This window comes from Salvelinus fontinalis, unplaced genomic scaffold (genome assembly GCF_029448725.1).
Source record: "Salvelinus fontinalis isolate EN_2023a unplaced genomic scaffold, ASM2944872v1 scaffold_0097, whole genome shotgun sequence".
In the NCBI taxonomy this organism is placed as follows: domain Eukaryota; kingdom Metazoa; phylum Chordata; class Actinopteri; order Salmoniformes; family Salmonidae; genus Salvelinus; species Salvelinus fontinalis.
The window spans coordinates 196,945-219,156 of NW_026600306.1; the positions used below are offsets into that span (position 1 = coordinate 196,945).

The window sequence follows — 22,212 nt, forward strand, 5'->3', positions numbered from 1 at the left end:
AAGCTACCTTTAATCAAGGTTTTATATGGTCTATTGGTTTCTCTCTTTTCATTGGCAGAATCCTTTTTCAGTGTTATGATATTCATAACATCCATATCCACCAGTCTATCTTCCTGTCAACTAACAGAACTCTGCTGGTTGTCCTGGTAACAGATACCAGTCTATCTTCCTGTCAACTAACAGAACTCTGCTGGTTGTCCTGGTAACCGATACCAGTGGGTAGACCTATTGTATTTGTTCAAACTAAACTACAGCACTTACTTTGATGTGTCAAATCTGATCCTTTCTTCTCTTCTCCTCCTCTCACAGTTCCACTCAGCCCCGTTGTTTTCCTGCAGTCCACCAGCTGCACAGACAACCTCTTCATACCCAGCAGTAAGGCGCTACCGGGAGAGGCACGACACGGGGACTCCAGGAGGGAGGAAGGGCTAGTGTTGTCCTGGTAACCATAAAGAGGGGACACAGACACATATCATTATGGATGCTGATGTCACTGTTGTCATAAAGTGCTTTACAGAAAGCCAGCCCAGACCCCGATAGAGCAAGCTGTATACTAGACCAGACCAAGCTGTACCATCTGGTGTTCTGATCTGGAGAGACTCTTCTCTGCCTCGTCAGCATCAGGATGTTGTTGAGGCTCCCCAAAGGATCCACGATAGTCACGTCTCTCTCCTGTGTGAACGAGAACAGCAAACAGACGTAAACTTATGACCATCTATTACAATCAAGAGGCATGAATATGTCTACAATGGCCTTTTTCATCATGATTTTGTCAAATATTGTTTGTGTTGCAAATGTATAGGGTCAATTCCACAAAATTGGTGCCTTTAAATTCCCTTTGATATTTTTAGTACATTTTAAAAGCCTGTTATATTAGATGAGGTGAACTTTAATGTACACCACATGGAGAATGAGAATTCAATCTCAAAGTCCCAAAAACATATGTACCAATGGCAGATTGTCCCTTACACAATTCCTACAGTACTGAACAACATATTCAAGTGTAGAACTGAAGTAGAATGACCCGTTAAAACAATACATTATTTCAACAACTGCATAGTTTGTGCCCCCGTTTTTAAGACAGTACTCACTGGTGGTAATCTGATCTTCAGCCTCCTCCTTTTTCACTCCCAAAACATCTTCCTCCTCTTTTATTGAGATAGCCTCCTCTTCCTCTTTTACTCTAAAAGGTTCTTCCTCTTCTTTCACTACATTCTCTTCTTTCAATGTTATGGCATCTTCCTCCTTTTTGATTCTGAAAGCTTCTACCTCCTCCTCTTCCACTTTGACCTCTTTCCCATCTTCCTCTTTCACTGTAATATCATCCTCTTCTTCTTTCAATGTGATAGCCTCCCTTTCCTCCCTATTCATGCTGAAAGCTTCTTCCACTCCTTGGATATAGTTTCTTTCTCCGTCGAGCTTTGTGAGCTCATGCTCCGGTCGATTAGCCTAGTACATTATCAATTTACCACATTTGCTAATTTAACAAGCAAATTACGTTTAAATGAACTAGTAGAAAGGTAAACAGAATTATCTTCAAAACACTAAGAGTAATATACACAAGATTGGTCTAAAGCGCTCCAATGTTTCAGTTTTATGTTCGCTAGCAAACCACCACGTTGGTTGAATCAGAAGTCTTTTGTCGCTGTTGTAGAAGCCTCCTGTCCCGTCCACTAGATTACACGTCACGCAAGAAGCATCAACTGAAATACTCATATCGCCATCTACTGACTGGAGTGGGTAATGCAGATTGGAAAAGTATTATTTACAATGTTTATTCTGGCAAGCAATGTCATGAGAAGTAATTTAAAAACAACCGGATTTGATGTTTTCTCTTACTTCTTACAGCCAATACTTTCCTCCAGGGCTGACCTGCCCATTAGGTAGGATTAGGTGACAGATTGATGAGTATTCATTTTTTGTCATAGTTATTCTGAACCCACTGCCTGCTAGTCGTCATTAAATTAGCCTCAGTGATTTGTACTTTCCTTAAACTTTCTGAAGAGGAAACAGCCCGGAAATCCCCCTGTCTGACTGCATTTGTCTACCACTATGTGTAGCTGTTAGCGATGATGCTAATGACAACCATCTTCTGGTTGATAGAAAAGTTTTCCCACAAACCTTGTCAATTAGATGTTAACTACAAAGTAGTCTATGCCTACCTGGCAGAATGATATCATGATTATTTGCATCAATCCAGTTGTGATTTGTTCAGCAGACTCTGCAATCACATGTGTGCTACAAAGACACCACTAACCAAGCAAGGCTCTTGCTGGTGCCACTTACATTAAAGGGTATCTACAAACAAAATTGAATTTTATTTCAAAAGTGGTCTCCTGATGTGGTTTGAGTATTGTTGAGGACTTAGAACATCCAATGTTGATGTTTTTCTATTAACAGTGTGATTTAGAGAGAAAAACAGAAAAACAGGGACAAATCAGAAACCTGGAAAAATGGAGAAAATGGAATTAGGTTAAAAAAAAACAAAAAAAAGGATTTGATGAATTGGGTAAAAAAATAAAATAATAATTGATAGAGATGTTATATATAGATAGAGATGTTATAGAGCCCTAAATCATGTAGAAATGTTCTCTTATTACTGGATTTACTAGGGATAGTGTAGAGTAACAGCTGTATCCTGAAGTGACCTTTAACCTCCCTGCTCCTCAATACTTCTTCCACTGGATCAAAGCTTTAGCCAAGTAGAATACATGATAGTGGCAACACATGGAGTTGGGTTGGATATAGTCATGGTAGGATACATGATAGAGGAAACACATGGAGCTGGGTTTGATATAGTCATGGTAGGATACATGATAGTGGCAACACATGGAGTAGGGTTTGATATAGTCATGGTAGGATACATGATAGTGGCAACACATGGAGCTGGGTTTGATATAGTCATGGTAGGATACATGATAGTGGCAACACATGGAGTAGGGTTGGATATAGTAATGGTAGGATACATGATAGTGGCAACACATGGAGTAGGGTTGGATATAGTAATGGTAGGATACATGATAGTGGCAACACATGGAGTAGGGTTGGATATAGTCATGGTAGGATACATGATAGTGATAACACATGGAGTAGGGTTTGATATAGTCATGGTAGGATACATGATAGTGGAAACACATGAAGTAGGGTTTGATATAGTAATGGTAAGCAAAATACTTTACTCAACATATTGTGCAGCTTTCTGTTGCAGGATCTTTTTATGGGGGGTGCCCTTTGTGTTATTGGTTGGTAGGTGATCAAATACTTATGTCATGCAATAAAATGCAAATTAATTACTTAAAAATCATACAATGTGATTTTCTGGATTTTTGTTTTACATTCCGTCTCTCACAGTTGAAGTGCACCTATGATAACAATTACAGACCTCTACATGCTTTGTAAGTAGGAAAACCTGCAAAATCGGCAGTGTATCAAATACTTGTTCTCCCCACTGTACATACATGACTGAATGGTTTCATGAACTTCTTTAAAGGTTTTGTAGGTAAATTGTAACAGGTCCTCATTCAGAAGTCTGAATTAACCTAGAGTCACCAAAACAAACGTTTAGAGATTATTCCACAAGTAAGGTGCAAAGAGCTGATTTACCTAACTCTGTACAGACCAAAGGAATTCCCAGAGCTAGCCATCCCTGAGACTGTGTCTGATAACACCAACTCTTACCTCTAATGGTTATTGTAGATGTTAGCTACAGAGGGAGTTACTGTCAAAAAGCTTTATAAATGCAAAGAGAGCAATGAATGGACCTACGTGACCACAAAGAGAGTCAAGCCTACTTCCTGATGGAGAATACAGGGATGTGTACTGAACCTGTACCCATAATAAAACAAAGTGCACTATGGTCAAATGCATCTAATGGCTTTAATGAAGTGGCAGCTGCATTCATATACAGTGGGGCAAAAAAGTATTTAGTCAGCCACCAATTGTGCAAGTTCTTCCACTTAAAAAGATGAGAGAGGCCTGTAAGTTTCATCATAGGTACACTTCAACTATGACAGACAAAATGAGAAAAGAAAATCCAGAAAATCACATTGTAGGATTTTTAATGAATTTATTTGCAAATTATGGTGGAAAATAAGTATTTGGTCAATAACAAAAGTGTATCTCAATACTTTGTTATATACCTTTTGTTGGCAATGACAGAGGTCAAACATGGCCCCATTCATGGCCCCAGAGGTCGATACATGGCCCCATTCATTCTTTCCTTTACACGGATCAGTCGTCCTGGTCCCTTTGCAGAAAAACAGCCCCAAAGCATGATGTTTCCACCCCCATGCTTCACAGTAGGTATGGTGTTCTTTGGATGCAACTCAGCATTCTTTGTCCTCCAAACACGACGAGTTGAGTTTTTACCAAAAAGTTATATTTTGGTTTCATCTGACCATATGACATTCTCCCAATCTTCTTCTGGATCATCCAAATGCTCTCTAGCAAACTTCAGACGGGCCTGGACATGTACTGGCTTAAGCAGGGGGACACGTCTGGCACTGCAGGATTTGAGTCCCTGGCGGCGTAGTGTGTTACTGATGGTAGGCTTTGTTACTTTGGTCCCAGCTCTCTGCAGGTCATTCACTCGGTCCCCCCGTGTGATTCTGGGATTTTTGCTCACCGTTCTTGTGATCATTTTGACCCCACGGGGTGAGATCTTGCGTGGAGCTCCAGATCGAGGGAGATTATCAGTGGTCTTGTATGTCTTCCATTTCCTAATAATTGCTCCCACAGTTGATTTCTTCAAACCAAGCTGCTTACCTATTGCAGATTCAGTCTTCCCAGCCTGGTGCAGGTCTACAATTTTGTTTCTGGTGTCCTTTGACAGCTCTTTGGTCTTGGCCCTAGTGGAGTTTGGAGTGTGACTGTTTGAGGTTGTGGACAGGTGTCTTTTATACTGATAACAAGTTCAAACAGGTGCCATTAATACAGGTAAGTGGAGGACAGAGGAGCCTCTTAAAGAAGAGGTTACAGGTCTGTGAGATCCAGAAATCTTGCTTGTTTGTAGGTGACCAAATACTTATTTTCCACCATAATTTGCAAATAAATTCATTAAAAATCCTACAATGTGATTTTCTGGATTTTCTTTTCTCATTTTGTCTGTCATAGTACTATGTACTTTGTACTATTAAGCAAGAGGCCTGACCTATTTCTATAGAAGAAGACCCTTTTCATACTCAGCATCTTAATTAACTAACTGATCAATATGTTTTTAAAAGACAGCTTAATGTCTATACAGAAACCCAGCCTAAAACACCAACTCAGCATCTTAATGAACTAACCCATCAATATGTTTTTAAAAGACAGCTTAATGTCTATACAGAAACCCAGCCTAAAACACCAACTCAGCATCTTAATGAACTAACTCATCAATATGTTTTTTAAAAGACAGCTTAACGTCTAGACAGAAACCCAGCCTTAAACACCAACTCAGCATCCTAATTAACTCATCAATATGGTTTTTAAAAGACAGCTTAACGTCAGATACACCATACAAGGTACATACTATATACTTTAATCATTAGAATAATTTTTGTTCACTCTAGAAAATACACTTAGTTTTACACGGATTCAATAACAATGTAAGGTCAACAAAGGTTTTCTGTAAAATAATGACAGCATACTGTAGTTCAGATAGAGTGTCACGTTCCTGACCTGTTTTCTCTTAATTTTGTATGTGTTTAGTTGGTCAGGGCGTGAGTTGGGATGGGCATTCTATGTTATGTGTTTCTATGTTGGTTAATGGGTTGCCTGATATGGTTCTCAATTAGAGGCAGGTGTTTTACGCCTCCTCTGATTGAGAACCATATTAAGGTAGGATGTTCTCACTGTTTGTTTGTGGGTGATTGTCTTCCGTGTCTGTGTTTGTCGCGCCACACGGGACTGTTTCGGTTTGTGTAGTCTATTCCTGTTCTGCGTGTTTATGTATGTTTTCCAGTACATGTCTGTCTACGTCGTTTTGTTGTTTTGTATATTCTCAAGTGTTTTTCGTGTTCGTCTTTTACTTTAAATAAATTCATTATGACTGCATACCTCGATGCCTATTGGTCCGATCCCTGCTTCTCCTCTTCAGACGAAGAGGAGGAGAGCAACCGTTACAGAGAGATTGATCAGCAGGGTGGGCAATATAGTACACAACTGTATCGTCTGCATACAGATGCAGGAAGCAGTTCATTTTGACAAAACAATATTGTTAATGTATACAATATAGTTGTTTATTAGACATTATCACATATAAAACAATGCCTAGGAACTAAAGATGTTATATGCAACATTTGAACAACAATTTGACCACCCTTGGGTTACGATGTATATGACATGACAAGATACTTTTTAGTAATTTGTATTTTATTTACATGTTTATAATCCAAGTAATAGATGAAGACATCAAAACTATGAAATAGCAGTGAAGTCCTATTACCAGTCAGATAGGAAGTAGCAGTGAAGTCCTATTACCTGTCAGATAGGAAGTAGCAGTGAAGTCCTATTACCAGTCAGGTAGGAAGTAGCAGTGAAGTCCCACTACCTGTCAGATAGGAAGTAGCAGTGAAGTCCTACTACCTGTCAGATAGGAAGTAGCAGTGAAGTCCTATTACCTGTCAGATAGGAAATAGCAGTGAAGTCCTATTACCTGTCAGATAGGAAGTAGCAGTGAAGTCCTACTACCTGTCAGATAGGAAGTAGCAGTGAAGTCCTATTACCTGTCAGATAGGAAGTAGCAGTGAAGTCCTACTACCTGTCAGATAGGAAGTAGCAGTGAAGTCATATTACCAGTCAGATAGGAAGTAGCAGTGAAGTCCTATTACCAGTCAGGTAGGAAGTAGGAGTGTCAACACTGCCAAGTGGCTGGGATGTCCTCCACTGAGTCCACAGTCCTCTGCACCATAAACACCATCTGTTGTCTGCACACCTCTGACCAGATCAAATCAAATGTTATTGGTCTCATACACATATTTCTCTGATGTCATCCCTGTTGTATCGAAACAGTGCTGTAATATCTAACAATACAAAACAATACATGCAAATCCCCACAATTTATTTCAAGGAAGAAGAAATATAGAAATAGTAGAACGAGCAATGTCAGAGTCCGGAATATAAATATATATACAGTTAGTTTACAATGTATATGATGGTGTGTATAGACATTATGGACTGTATATGAATAGAAAAGGTGTGTACAGCAGTAATTATACAGGATGAGCCTGGACTAGAATTCATGGTGGAGTACTGGGTGGTAGACGGCAGTGTAACAGTTACTAAAGTGCAGGGCAGGGTACTGGGCGGAGGCCGGCTAGAGGTGACTATTTAACAGTCTGATGATCTGGAGATAGACCACACATTAACCACACAATAAGTATTGTGGTGGCAGCATCATGTTATGGGTATGCTTGTCACCGGCAGGGACTGGGGAGTTTGTCAGGATCAAAATAAATATGAAAGGAGCAAAGCCCAGATAAAAAGTTAAAACCCACCTCAGTCTTCTGAAACCCTGCCACATTGTTTAATTTTTCTGAAGGACAATTACACAGATGTTTACACTGCTGCCACCACCAGGCCTGGAGGGCTGGGATAGGGTTTTATGTTTCTGCAATTACACAATTTTTTATGCAAAAAACACACCAGAATGGCAAGACTTGTTGAGTGTTCCTAAGTGGTCTGATCTCAGTCCTGACTTAAATGTACTGAAAAAACCCATCTGGTTTAAATATCGCTGTCCACCAATGAGCAGTTTTAACAAAAACTATGGATGTATTTTGCACAAAGTTGGTGGAATCTTAATGAAACTGTAATGGCTTCCACCAAGTATTAACTTGGACGGGGGACGGACTTATCCAATTATGATGTAAACAAAAAAAAAATTCAACATTTTCTATTAAATCTAATTTAATCCCTTTATAGATTTAATTTTAAGGAGCAAAACGTGTCAAAAAGTTAAAAGGCGTGTAGATGTTCTATAGGCACTGTTCAGCTTTAACTATGGAGTGACCCCATGAAATGGGACATCAGCCAACTCAGTGACAACCACAGAACACTGTTCAGCTTTAACTATGGAGTGACCCCATGAAATGGGACATCAGGTCAACTCAGTGACAACCACAGAACACAACTATGTATCGTTTACACAAATATTAGCGTCTTAGCTTTTATTGCAGGACTTTGACTGTGGTACATCACCTCCATAGTCAACCTATTGTGAGAATTGAACATTCATTGGACTGTACAGACTTACTAGCTGTGTTAAGATGGAGCAGCTAGCTAACTGGCTACTGATCAACCTATTGTGTGTATTGAACATTCATATTGGTCAGCCTTACCTATAGAGTAGCACCACCACCCATCAGACCATTCTCTTCTTGACGTCAAAGCTGCAGGGTATTGTATCTGTAGGTGTTTATGATTAATAATCCTATTTATTTAAAGCCACCCTAAGATGTCACCATAGTATTCCTTTAAAGCCCCTCTGTTAGATATAAATCTTCAGTGGGAAACCAACTGACATGGAAACAATGGAGCAAATGTATCACTACTCAGACATTCCAAATATCACTTGATTATCAGAGGGGTATTATGACATCATATAGAACTACTCAGACATTCCAAATTTCACTTGATTATCAGAGGGGTATTATGACATCAGATAGAACTACTCAGACATTCCAAATATCACTTGATTATCAGAGGTGTATTATGACATCATATAGAACTACTCAGACATTCCAAATCAGGCTTCATCCATATCATGAAGGTGGATATTGATCCAACCATTTCAAGAGTAATGACCAGGCTGACAGAAACAGGATATGCCTTTACAATTGTATTAATGCAGACAGACGACTTGTTAGTTCATTTGACATGGTGGGGTCTTTTTGTGTCAGTAAAAATGTATAAACGAGAAATGGAGTTGGAAACTCCTTTATGCGCAAATATTTATATAATAACCATCACATCTTAGTTAACTTGGAGTCACGTGATGATATGTTGTGTGGTCCTCCCTCTACGACTTGGGAACCCATGCAGTTTATTAGGCTACAGATGAAATAAGTTATGAACTTCACAGGGTGGTGAAACTGCATGTGACGAGCTTGATGCTCCTTTCCAATACATTTTGATGGTCTTATTCTGGTGACATGATGATTGATGCTTGGTTGCCATTTGATAAAATAAAGTAATATATGCTCTTATCCACAATAATCTCATCACGTAGGTAGCCTACCCCACTGTATCTGTGAGCTGTTGGCTACAGTGCAGTTTTCTATATAATGTTAAAAAAATAAACCATAGTAGATTTGAACATGTAATGGAAATCCATTTAACTTCTATTTTTCATTCGGTACATGGGAATTTAACAGCAAAAGTTTATTTTGGCAGTTACAGTCTTGTCCCATGGCTTCATCTCACGTACAGACTCGGTAGAGGCGAAGGTCGAGAGCCCGAAACACGACCCAGCCAAGCCGCACTGCTTCTTGACACAATGCACGCTAATCCCGGAAGCCAGCCCACTGGTCAGTTCAGCATCTAGTTTCTATTTACATGTCTTTCAGTCGTCAACTAAAGTTAATTCAACATGAAAATACCTTATGTTGATGGATTTTCACTAATCCAATCCGTTTTTCACATTGATCTAACATCACATGGATTTGTTTTGTTGAAATGACGTGGAAACAAAAGTTTATTCAACCAGTGGGAGGCTTGTAAATGACCCCAGGAAAGTGGAACAAAGAACTCTTTACTGAGACAATGATAAACAGCAATCTGTGGGAGAGTTGTGGTGGATATTATAAAATAAGGATCTGCTGGAGTCCAAGTCAAACCAAGATTCTTTATTTCTGAGCTCAGAGAGAATAACAGTTACACAGCGCAGTGTAGACAGTCTGAATTGCTGAAGCATTGGGTGATGAGCACATATCTTTATAGTTTCCTGTTCCTGGGAGGGACTTTATTCATACAAGGATGCAGGTGCAGCTGGTTTGCAACACAGGATGATACTCCCAGGAACAGGAGATTATAATAGGACAGTTTCACAAGGTTAGTCTGTGGTGGTTAATGTCTGTGTTACCAAATGAGGAGAGACAAACTTCACACACCAATCAGAGTTATACTTAAACTACATATTTAATAATAAGATCTTTGCAATGACTTTCAACAATTCACTATTTCTAATGAACCGTGGAGAGTGGCAACACAATGGCTACTGAGATCTTTTATAGCAAAGATCCACCCCCTAGTCGACATAAACCACAGATATTAGGAACAGTTTACAAAGTGAGACTTTATAATGAGAAAGGAGTATCCCGTAGCCAGATAGCATTCGCTATAATTTATCATTCAGTTTGGTCCCTAAGACGAGGTTCTAATCTCGTTCCTGGTACTTCATAGCACAAAACACCAACTCATCCAATGGCATAACTCAATTGTCAACTCTATCAATTGTCAACTCTAGATACTCCCATCTCAAGTAAAACCCCTTCTTGACCCCACTCCTGGACAAGCTCACTTGGTTCCCCATTAATCACACCATCCCTTCGCATAGTTTAACAGATACATTCACATATGAAGACAATGTTCCCTCCTGTCCTCTTCCCTTCCTGATATTCTGCATAGCACCAGGGACATGTGAAAGACAAGCCTGACCTCTCCCCTCTCTGGGACCCAGGTGACTGAGCCCCAGCTGAGGGAAGAAGTGCAACTGCCATCACCAGAGTCCGAATGGATACATTTTAATAACAAGTATATCACATCAGCATATTATGCAGATAAGACATCTTAATTATCTATGTTACCCAACTAATTCTGATTCATCCACCACAAGTCACATACTCAGATATGTGGACACATACAATTAACATTTTGCATTACAGTCTGTGAACATTTTCATTTCATTAAATCATCAGTGGGCCAACATTGTAAATGTAAACAACGGAACAAATGCATCACATCCAAATATCACTTGATTATCTGTAGTGCTGGAGGAAGACACCCAGATAAACACACACAGAGTTTAAAAAAGGACAATTTAAACACATGGAATCGTATCTACTCAATATTCAATTCATGTTTTCTAATAATCGCATAAAAATTGACCATTTAAAACAGAAGGAATCTGACCTACTCTATATTCAAACCGACAAACTCCATATTCAATTCGTGTTTTCTAATAAAACATACAAATATATGTTTTAGTATACTTTGTACAATTCAATTTCATATGGTAAAAACAGGTAATCATTATCAGTCAACAATATAAGACAATGGGAGCACTGTGTATGTTCTCTGATGAATTTTAAGTCAATGTGACATGAAATATCAATATACACGCTAAGAGAAATAATTTCTCTCTCCTGTGTGTATTCTCTAATGACCTTTAAGTGACTGTGATGAGTAATATGTTTTCCCGCAGTCTGAGCTTTTATAAGCCTTCTCCTCTGTGTACGGTCTCATTTGTTCTTTCAGTCATGCAAAACTTTTCCACACTGGGAGCAGTGGTAAGGATTCTCCCGTGTGTGTTCTCTCATGTCGTTGTAGGTCCCTTAACTGGTTGAAACACTTTCCACACTGGGAGCAGTGCTAAGGCTTCTACCCAATGTGTATTCTCTCATGTTTTTTCAGGTAGGCTTTCTGGTTAAAAAGCTTCCCACACTGTGAGCATTGGTAAGGTTTCTCCCCTGTGTGTATTCTCTCATGTCGTTTTAGGTCCCCTAACTGGTTAAAACACTTGCCACACTGGGAGCAGTGATAAGGCTTCTCCCCAATGTGTATTCTCTCATGTATTTTCAGGTAGCTTTTCTGGTTAAAACTCTTTCCACACTGTGAGCATTGGTAAGGTTTCTCCCCTGTGTGTATTCTCTCATGTCGTTTTAGTTCCCCTACCTGGTTAAAACACTTTCCACACTGGGAGCAGTGATACGGCTTCTCCCCTGTGTGTATTCTCTCATGTCGTTTTAGGTCCCCTAACTGGCAAAAACACTTTCCACACTGGAAGCAGTGAAAAGGCTTCTCCCTTGAGTGTATTTTCTCGTGTTGGTTCAGGTGTCCTTTCCTTTTGAAACTCTTTCCACACTGGGAGCAATGGTAAGGCTTCTCCCCAGTGTGTATTCTCTCATGTTGTTTAAGCTCCCATAACTGGTTAAAACACTTTCCACACTGGGAGCAGTGATACGGCTTCTCCCCTGTGTGTATTCTCTCATGTCGTTTTAGGTTCCCTAACTGGCAAAAGCAATTTCCACACCGGGAGCAGTGAAAAGGCTTCTCCCTTGTGTGTATTTTCTCGTGTTGGTTCAGGTGTTCTTTCATTTTGAAACTCTTTCCACACTGGGAGCAATGGTAAGGCTTCTCCCCAGTGTGTATTCTCTCATGTTGTTTAAGCTCCCATAAGAAGTAACAACCCTTTCCACACTGGGTGCAGTGGTACGGCTTCTCCCCTGTGTGTCTTCTCTCATGTCGTTTCAGGTCCCCAAACTGGTTAAAACACTTTCCACAGTGGGAACACTGTCTTGCTGGTTTGGACCTCCCTGGCTCTGGTTCCTCTGAGTCTGGTCTTTCTCCTGCCAAAGACAGTGTTTAAAAAAAAATAGAGACCTGAATGAAACCTCCACATGATAAAACGGCCTTGCTTCGAGGGTAAATCCTAATCAGATCCCTCAACCTGAGGCCAGTTTTAACAATCTTGGTGTGATTTTAAAACAAATGTTGTAGAGCTTCCTGGTAATTACTGATAATATGTTTACATTACTTATTTTATTCATTCTGTTTTACAAGTCAGAACACAAAAAACTAAAAAGTTCTAGGACACTGAAGACACAGACGTCGCTAGATTCCAATTGAGCAGGTGGTTCTAAATATATAACTTCCATAGCTGTATGATACAGAATGTGAACTACACACTTCCTTAAACATAAAATAAGTAAATAAGTAATTTTAAGTGGAAGTCCAAAACTAGTTTTTACGTCGAAGACACAAAGCACATCAGTAACATCTCCCCGTTGTTGAAAGGGTTCGACACCTGCTGTTTAAATGGACCAATTTCTTATTTAGACGTTCACAGATTTTCAACATTTTGAAACATGTCATATTTTGGGTAAAGTAAAAAAATAAGGTGAAATATTTGGGTAAATGTTCCTAAAACTGATAGTTACGACAATGAACAAAAATATAAACACAAGTGTTGGATGTTTCATGAGCTGAAAAAAAAAAGATTGGAGAATTTTTAACATCCCAGTTAGTGAACATTTATTCTTTGCCAAGATAATCAATCCACCTGACAGGTGTGGCATATCAAGAAGCTGATTGAACAGCTTGATTATTAAACACAGGTGCACCTTGTTAATAAATAAAAGGCCACTCTAAAATGTGCAGTTGTCACACAACAATGCCACAGATGTCTCAGAGGGAGCGTGCAATTGGCATGCTGACTGCAGGAATGTCCACTGGAGCTGTTGCCAGGGAATTCAACGTACAGTACCAGTCAAAAGTTTGAACTCACCTACTCATTCAAGTGTTTTTCTTAATTTTTTACTATTTTCTACATTGTAGAATAATAGTGAAGACATCAAAACTATTAAAAAACACAAACGGAAACATGTAGTAACCACAAGTGTTAAACAAATCAAAATATATATTAGATTCTTCAAAGCAGCCACACTTTGCATTGATGACAGCTTTGCACACTCTTGGCATTCTCTCAACCAGCTTCACCTGGAATGCTTTTCCAACAACAGACTTGTAGGAGTTCCCAAATATGCTGAGAACTTGTTGGCTGCTTTCCCTTCACTCTGCGATCCAACTCATCCTAAACCATCTCAATTTGGTTGAGGTCGGGGGATTGAGTAGGCCAGGTCATCTGATGCAGCACTCCATCACTCTCCTTCTTGGTCAAATAGCTCTTACACAGCCTGGAGGTGTGTTGGTCATTGTCCTGTTGAAAAACTAATGATAGTGGGACTAAGCCCAAACCAGATGGGAGGGCAATTCGCTGCAGAATGCTGTGGTAGTCATGCAGGTTAAGTGTGACTTGAATTCTAAATAAATCACTGACATTGTCAACAGCAAAGCACCCGCACACCATCACATCTCCTCCTCCATGCTTCACAGTGGGAACCACACATGCGGAGATCATCCGTTCACCTCCCTCACATCTCACAAAGACATGACGCTCGGAACCAAAAATGTCAAATTTGGACTCATCAGACCCAAGGACAGATATCCACCGGTCTAATGTCCATGGCTCGTGTTTCTTGGCCCAAGCAAGTCTCTTCTTCTTATTGGTGTCCTTTAGTAGTGGTTTCTTTGCAGCAATTCGACCATGAAGGCCTGATTCACGCAGTCTCCTCTGAACTGATGATGTTGAGATGTGTCTGTTGCTTGATCTCTGTGAAGCGTTTATTTGGGCTGCAATTTCTAAGGCTGGTAACTCTAATGAACTTATGCATCCGAAGTAACTCTGGGCTTTCCATTCCTGTGATGGTCCTTAAAGTAATGATGTTCTGTTGTTTCTCTTTGCTTATTTGAGCTGTTCTTGACATAATATGGACTTCGTCTTTTACCCAATAGGGCTATCTTCTGTATACCACCCCTACCTTGTCACAACACAACTGATTGGCTCAAACACATTAAAACCTGTTATGGCTAGGGGTTCCGCTAGCGGAACGTTTCGACAACATCCGGTGAAACTGCAGAGCATGAAATATATATATTTTTATAGGAAATATTTAACTTTCATGCATTCACAAGTGCAATACACCAAATTCAATTTTAACTTCTTGTTAATCTAGCCACCGTGTCAGATTTCAAAAAGGCTTTACGGCAAAAGCAAACCATACGATTATCTGAGGACAGCACCCCATCAAACAAACACATGACAATCATTTCAACCAGCCAGGCGCGACACAAAACTCAGAAATAACGATATAATTTGCGCCTTACTTTTGAAGAGCTTCTTCTGTTGGAACTCCAATATGTCCCATAAACATCACAAATGGTCCTTTGGTTCGATTAATTCCGTCGTTATATCTCCAAAATGTCCATTTATTTGGAACACCGGTTCCAACTCACCCAACATGACTACAAAATATCTAATAAGTTACCTGTAAACTCTGTCCAAACATTTCAAACAACTTTCCTAATCCAACTTTAGGTATATTAATACGTAAATACGTAAAACAACGTGAAGCACGTGACCTGGAGCGCGCATCAAAACATTAGAGAGCACAAGGCTGGACCCTCGTTCTGAATAGCCGTACCTCTTCATTTCTATAAAGAAAAACATGAACCAATTTCTAAAGACTGTTGACATCTAGTGGAAGCAATAGGAACTGCAACCAAGTGCCACAGAAATCTATGTTCCCATAGAAAAACAATTGAAAACAGAGTCACCTCAACAACAAAATGATCCTCCTGGATGGTTTGTCCTCTGGGTTTTGCCTGCCAAATAAGTTATGCTATACTAACAGACATTATTTTAACAGTTTTAGAAACGTTATAGTGTTTTCTGTCCAAATCTACCAATTATATGCATATCCTAGCTTCTGGGCCTGAGTAGCAGGCAGTTTACTTTTGGGCACGCTTTCAACCTGGATGTGAAAATACTGCCCCCTATCCCAAACAGGTTTTAAGGAAAGAAATGCCACACCTTAACTTCTAAAAAGGCACACATGTTAATTGAAATGCATTCCAGGTGGCTACCTCATGATGCTACAGTCCTCCTCTAAGACTCCATAATGTTTCATCATCAGATGCTACAGTCCTCCTTCAAGACTCCATAATGTTTCATCATTAGCTGCTACAGTCCTCCTTTAAGACTCCATAATGTTTCATCATTAGATGCTACAGTCCTCCTTTAAGACTCCATAATGTTTCATCATTAGATGCTACAGTCCTCCTTTAAGACTCCATCATGTTTCATGTCCATAATGTTTCATGTCTGGAAGTGCTACTCTATCTATTCTACTCTTATCCTTTCGGGTTTTTATAATATTTAATAATATTAATAATGTTATAATACGTAATAACTAACTTTAATAACTAGGGTTAATACCTGCCTGGCTCCCAACAAAATTTTTATCTTTACCCCCCTCTAACAATACCGCTACAGAATTAGCATAGTAGGCCATGTAACTTAAGGTAATCTGAAATATTTAGGACTAACTAACTATTCCTTGCCACCCATTCTGAAACTCACTGCAGCTCTTTGTTAACTGTTGCTGTCATTTCAGTTGCCGTGATAGCTGACGTGTACAGTGTTGAGTCATCCGCATACATAGACACACTGGCTTTACTCAAATGTCGTTGGCATGTTGTTGGTAAAGATTGAAACAAGCAGGTGCCAAACAGCTGCCCTGGGGAATTCCTGATTCTACCTTGATTTTGTTGTACAGGCTTCCATTAAAGAACACTCTCTGTGTTCTGGTAGACAGGTAGCTCTGGGGCGGCAGGTAGCCTAGTGGTTAGAGCGTTAGATCAGTAACCAAAAGGTTGCTGGATCGAATCCCCGAGCTGACAAGGTAAAACTCTGTTGTTCTGCCCCTGAACAAGGCGGTTAACCCACTGTACCCAGGCTCTTAACTGACTTGCCTAGTTAAATAAAGGTAAAATAGAAATTAAACACCGGTGACGTGTCATTGCTGATTTTTTTAAACCAAAATTTAATTGAAGATGCTCCAAAGATTTTTACAATCATTCTTTATGTCATTTATCTTTGTTTAAAAAAAAGTATATTATTTACATCAACAACATAGGAATCACTACAAAACGTATTGTATGACCTCTTTTACACAATATTAGGCCCAGCCTTTGGAACTGTGGTTTTCCTAGACATGGCTACTATATTGTGATCCCTACATCTGATGGATCTGGATACTGCTTTAAAACACATTTCTGCAGCATTAGTAAAGATATGATCAAAACATGATGATTTCATTCCTCTACTGTTTGTAACTACCCTGGTAGGTTGACTGATAACCTGAACAAGGTTGACGGCACTGGTTACAGTTTGAAGCTTTCTCTTGAGTGGGCAGCCTGATCACAGCTTTCCTCCAGTATTAGTTCATTAATTAACAGTGTCTGGAGTTTAGTTTTCCTGTTCTACAGTCTTGTAAAGATAGGGGGGTTGACTGGGACAGGCAATGTAACATCCATGTTTTAATGAAAAGTTTTTGTAAAACAAGCACCTTACATTGGATCATCTTTTAACTTTCTCTCTAAAGCTAACTTTCATCAAGGTCTTATATGGTCTATTGGTTTCTCTCTTTTCATTGGCAGAATCCTTTTTCAGTGTTATGATATTCATAACATCCATATCCACCAGTCTATCTTCCTGTCAACTAACAGAACTCTGCTGGTTGTCCTGGTAACAGATACCAGTGGGCAGATCTATTGCATTTGTTCAAACTAAACTACAGCACTTACTTTGATGAGTCAAATCTGATCCTTTCTTCTCTTCTCCTCCTCTCACAGTTCCACTCAGCCCCGTTGTTTTCCTGCAGTCCACCAGCAGCACAGACAACCTCTTCATACCCAGCAGTAAGGTGCTACCGGGAGAGGCATGACATGGGGACTCCGGGAGGGAGGAAGGGCTAGCGTTGTCCTGGTAACCATAAAGAGGGGACACAGACACATATCATTATGGATGCTGATGTCACTGTTGTCATAAAGTGCCTTACAGAAACGTGGATCCTGATAGAGCAAGCTGTATGCTAGACCAGACCAAGCTGTACCATCTGGTGGTCTGATCTGGAGAGACTCTTCTCTGCCTCGTCAGCATCAGGATGTTGTTGAGGCTCCCCAGAGGATCCACGAAAGTCATGTCTCTCTCCTGTGTGAACGAGAACATCAAACAGATGGTGAACTTATGACCATCGATTGCAATTACAGAGTCTTACAAGAGGCATAAATATGTCTAAAAAAGTGCCTATAATGGCCACTTTCATCGTGATTTCCTAAAATGTTGTTTGTGTTGCAAATGTAAAAGGGTCGTTCCAAGAAAAGGGGTCCTTTTGCATCCCTTTGAAAATGTATTAGAAATTATGCTCCCAGATGTTGAATTCTGAAAAGCCTGTTTTATGAAGTGCACTTTAATGTGGACTACATGGATATTTCAATACATCTAATATAAAAGTCACAAAAATATATGTACCAATGACGGATAGCACCATTAACAATTTATTGAGTACTGAACAACATATTAAAGTGTAGAACTTCAGTAGAATGCCCCTTTCAAACCCCACATTAGTTCAAGAAATGCATATTTTGTGCCCGTTTTTAAGTCAGTACTCACTGGTCTTAATCGACTCTTCAGGCTCCTTTTTCACTCGCAAAACGTATTTCTCCTCTTTAATTGAGATAGCCTCCTCTTCCTCTTTTACTCCAAAAGGTTCTTCCTCTTCTTTCAATGTTACGGCATCTTCCTCCTTTCTGATTCTGAAAGCTTCTACCTCCTCCTCTTCCACTTTGACAACCTCTCTCCCATCTTCGCCTTTCACTGTAATATCATCCTCTTCTTCTTTCAATGAGATAGCCTCCTCTTCCTCCCTTTTCATCCTGAAAGCTTCTTCCTCTCCTTTCACCAGAGCTTCTTTCTCCGTCGAGATTAGTGAGCTCATGTTCCGGGCGATTAGCCTAGTGCAGTATCAATTTAACACATTAGCTAATTTAACAAGCAATCTAGGTTTCAATGAACTAGTAGATATGTAAACAGAATTGTGTTTAAAACACTAAGAATAATATACACAAGATTGGTCTAAAGCGCTTCAATGTTTCGGTTTTAGGTTCGCTAGCAAATCACCACGTTGGTTGAATCAGAAGCCTTTTGTCGCTGTTGAAGAAGCCTCCAGTTCCGTCCACTAGATCATACGTCACGCAAGCAGCATCCCCTGAAAGGCTCAAATAGACACCTGCTGACTGGAGTGGGTAACGCAGGTTGGAAAAATATTAATTACAATGTTTATTCTTGCAAGCAATGTCATGAGAGGTAATAAAATAAAAAAAACAGATGTTATGTTTTCTCTTACTTCTTACAGCCAATACTTTACTCCAGGGCTGACCTGCCCATTAGGTAGGATTAGGTGACAGATTAAAGAGTTTTCATTTTTATGTCATAGTTATTCTGAACCCACTGCCTGCAAGTCGTCTAAATTAGCCTAAGTGATTTGTATTTTCCTTCAACTTTCTGAAGAGGAAAAAGCCCGGAAATGCCACTGTCTGAGTGCAATTGTCTACCATTATGTTTAGCTGTTGGGCGATTATGCTAATGACAACCATCTTCTGGTTGATTAAAAAGCTTTCCCACAAACCTTGTCAAGTAAATGTTCACTACAAAGTAGTCTATGCCTACCTGGCAGAATGATATCATGATTATTTGCATCAATTCAGTTGTGATTTGTTCAGCAGACTCTGCAATCACATGTGTGCTACAGAGACACCACCAACCAAGCAAGGCTCTTGCTGGTGCCACTTGAATTAAAGGGTATCTACACACAAAAATGAAAATGTCTTAGATTTTTCTCAGACTTAAAAAGTGGTCTCCTGATGTGGTTTAAGTATTATTGTGGACTTAGAACATCCAATGTTGTTGTTTTTCTATTAACAGTGTGATTTAGAGAGAAAAACAGAAAAACAGGGACAAATGTGAAACCTGGAAAAACTAAACGGAGAAAATGGAATTAGGTTAAAAAAAGAAAAGACAACGGATTTGATACAGATGTTATATATAGATAGAGATGTTATAGGGCCCTAAATATTCTATTCAGTTTCTCTCATTACTGGATTATCTAGGGATAGTGTAGAGTAACAGCTGTATCCCGAAGTGACCTTTAACCTCCCTGCTCCTCAATACTTCTTCCACTGGATCAAAGCTTCAGCCAAGTAGGATACATGATAGTGGCAACACATGGAGTTGGGTTGGATATAGTCATGGTAGGATACATGATAGTGGCAACACATGGAGCTGGGTTGGATATAGTAATGGTAGGATACATGATAGTGGAAACACATGGAGCTGGGTTGAATATAGTCATGGTAGGATACATACACGCAAGATGTTCTTTACGATTCGGCCATCAGATTTGCCACCAATGCTCCTTATAGGACACCTCACTGCACTCTATACTCCTCTGTAAACTGGTTATCTCTGTATACCAGTTGCAAGACCCACTGGTTTAATGCTTATTTATAAAACCCTCTTAGGCCTCACTCACCCCTATCTAAGATATCTACTGCAGCCCTCATCCTCCACATACAACACCCGTTCTGCCAGTCACATTCTGTTAAAGGTCCCCAAAGCACACACATCCCTGGGTCGCTCCTCTTTTTAGTTCGCTGCAGCTAGCGACTGGAACAAGCTGCAACAAACACTCAAACTGGACAGTTTTATCTCCATGTCTTCATTCAAGGACTCAATCATGGACACTCTTACTGACAGTTGTGGCTGCTTCGCGTGATGTATTGTTGTCTCTACCTTCTTGCCTTTGTGCTCTTGTCTGTGCCCAATAATGTTTGTACCATGTTGTGTTGCTGCCATGTTGTGTTGCTACCAGGTTGTTGTTATGTGGTGTTGCTTCCATGTTGTTGTTGTGTTGTGTTGCTACCATTTTTTTGTCATGTTTTGTTGCTACCATTTTTTTGTCATGTTTTGTCGCTACCATGTTTTTGTCATGTGGTGTCGCTACCATATTGTTGTCATGTAGTGTTGCTACCACGTTGTTGTTATGTGGTGTTGCCACCATGTTGTTGTCATGTTGTGTTACTACCATGTTGTGTTACTACCATGTTGTTGTCATGTGGTGTTGCCACCATGTTGTTGTTATGTTGTGTTGCTACCATGTTGTGCTGCTGCCATGTTGTGTTGCTACCATGTTGTTGTTATGTGGTGTTGCTTCCATGTTGTGCTGCTGCCATGTTGTGTTGCTACCATGTTGGGCTGCTGCCATGTTGTGTTGCTACCATGTTGTTGTTATGTGGTGTTGCTACCATGTTGTGCTGCTGCCATGTTGTGTTGCTACCATGTTGTGCTGCTGTCATGTTGTGTTGCTGCCATGTTGTTATTATGTGGGGTTGCAACCATGTTGTTGTTATGTGGTGTTGCTACCATTTTTTTGTCATGTTTTGTTGCTACCAGGTTGTGTTTCTACCATGTTGTGTTGCTACCATGTTGTTGTCATGTTGTGTTGCACCATGTTGTTGTTATGTTGTGTTGCTACCAGGTTGTTGTTATGTGGTGTTGCTTCCATGTTGTTGTTATGTTGTGTTGCTGCCATGTTGTTGTCATGTTGTGTTGCTACCATGTTGTTGTTATGTTGTGTTGCTACCAGGTTGTTGTTATGTGGTGTTGCTTCCATGTTGTTGTTATGTGGTGTTGCTACCATTTTTTTGTCATGTTTTGTTGCTACCATTTTTTTGTCATGTTTTGTTGCTACCATGTTGTTGTTATGTGGTGTTGCTACCATGTTGTTGTTATGTTGTGTTGGTACCATGTTGTTGTCATGTGGTGTCGCTACCATGTTTTTGTCATGTGGTGTCGCTACCATATTGTTGTCATGTAGTGTTGCTACCACGTTGTTGTTATGTGGTGTTGCCACCATGTTGTTGTCATGTTGTGTTACTACCATGTTGTGTTACTACCATGTTGTTGTCATGTGGTGTTGCCACCATGTTGTTGTTATGTTGTGTTGCTACCATGTTGTTGTTATGTGGTGTTGCTTCCATGTTGTGCTGCTGCCATGTTGTGTTGCTACCATGTTGGGCTGCTGCCATGTTGTGTTGCTACCATGTTGGGCTGCTGCCATGTTGTGTTGCTACCATGTTGGGCTGCTGCCATGTTGTGTTGCTACCATGTTGTTGTTATGTGGTGTTGCTACCATGTTGTTGTTATGTGGTGTTGCTACCATGTTGTGCTGCTGCCATGTTGTGTTGCTACCATGTTGTGCTGCTGTCATGTTGTGTTGCTGCCATGTTGTTATTATGTGGGGTTGCAACCATGTTGTTGTTATGTGGTGTTGCTGCCATGTTGTTGTCATGTTGTGTTGCAACCATGTTGTTGTCATGTTGTGTTGCAACCATGTTGTTGTCATGTGGGGTTGCAACCATGTTGTTGTTATGTGGTGTTGCTACCATGTTGTTGTCATGTGGGGTTGCTACCATGTTGTTGTTATGTGGGGTTGCAACCATGTTGTTGTCATGTGGTGTTGCTACATGTAATAATAACATGTATGATTTATATAA

The 22,212-nt window shown here is 40.0% G+C and overlaps 1 protein-coding gene across 1 annotated transcript in view; it reads right to left on the bottom strand.

Moving 5' to 3' along the window:
* The window catches only part of LOC129843065 (zinc finger protein 345-like), a 65,436-nt gene extending 46,600 nt beyond the window's left edge, over window positions 1-18,836 (bottom strand). The window contains exons 1-3 of the mRNA XM_055911819.1: window positions 18,272-18,836; window positions 17,712-17,809; window positions 17,404-17,581 (exon numbers count right to left, since the gene is read on the bottom strand). Coding sequence (XP_055767794.1) covers window positions 17,404-17,581; window positions 17,712-17,809; window positions 18,272-18,596 — 601 coding nt within the window. The 5' untranslated portion in view covers window positions 18,597-18,836. The remainder of the gene's footprint in view (window positions 1-17,403; window positions 17,582-17,711; window positions 17,810-18,271) is intronic.
* Window positions 18,837-22,212: the final 3,376 nt, after the last annotated feature.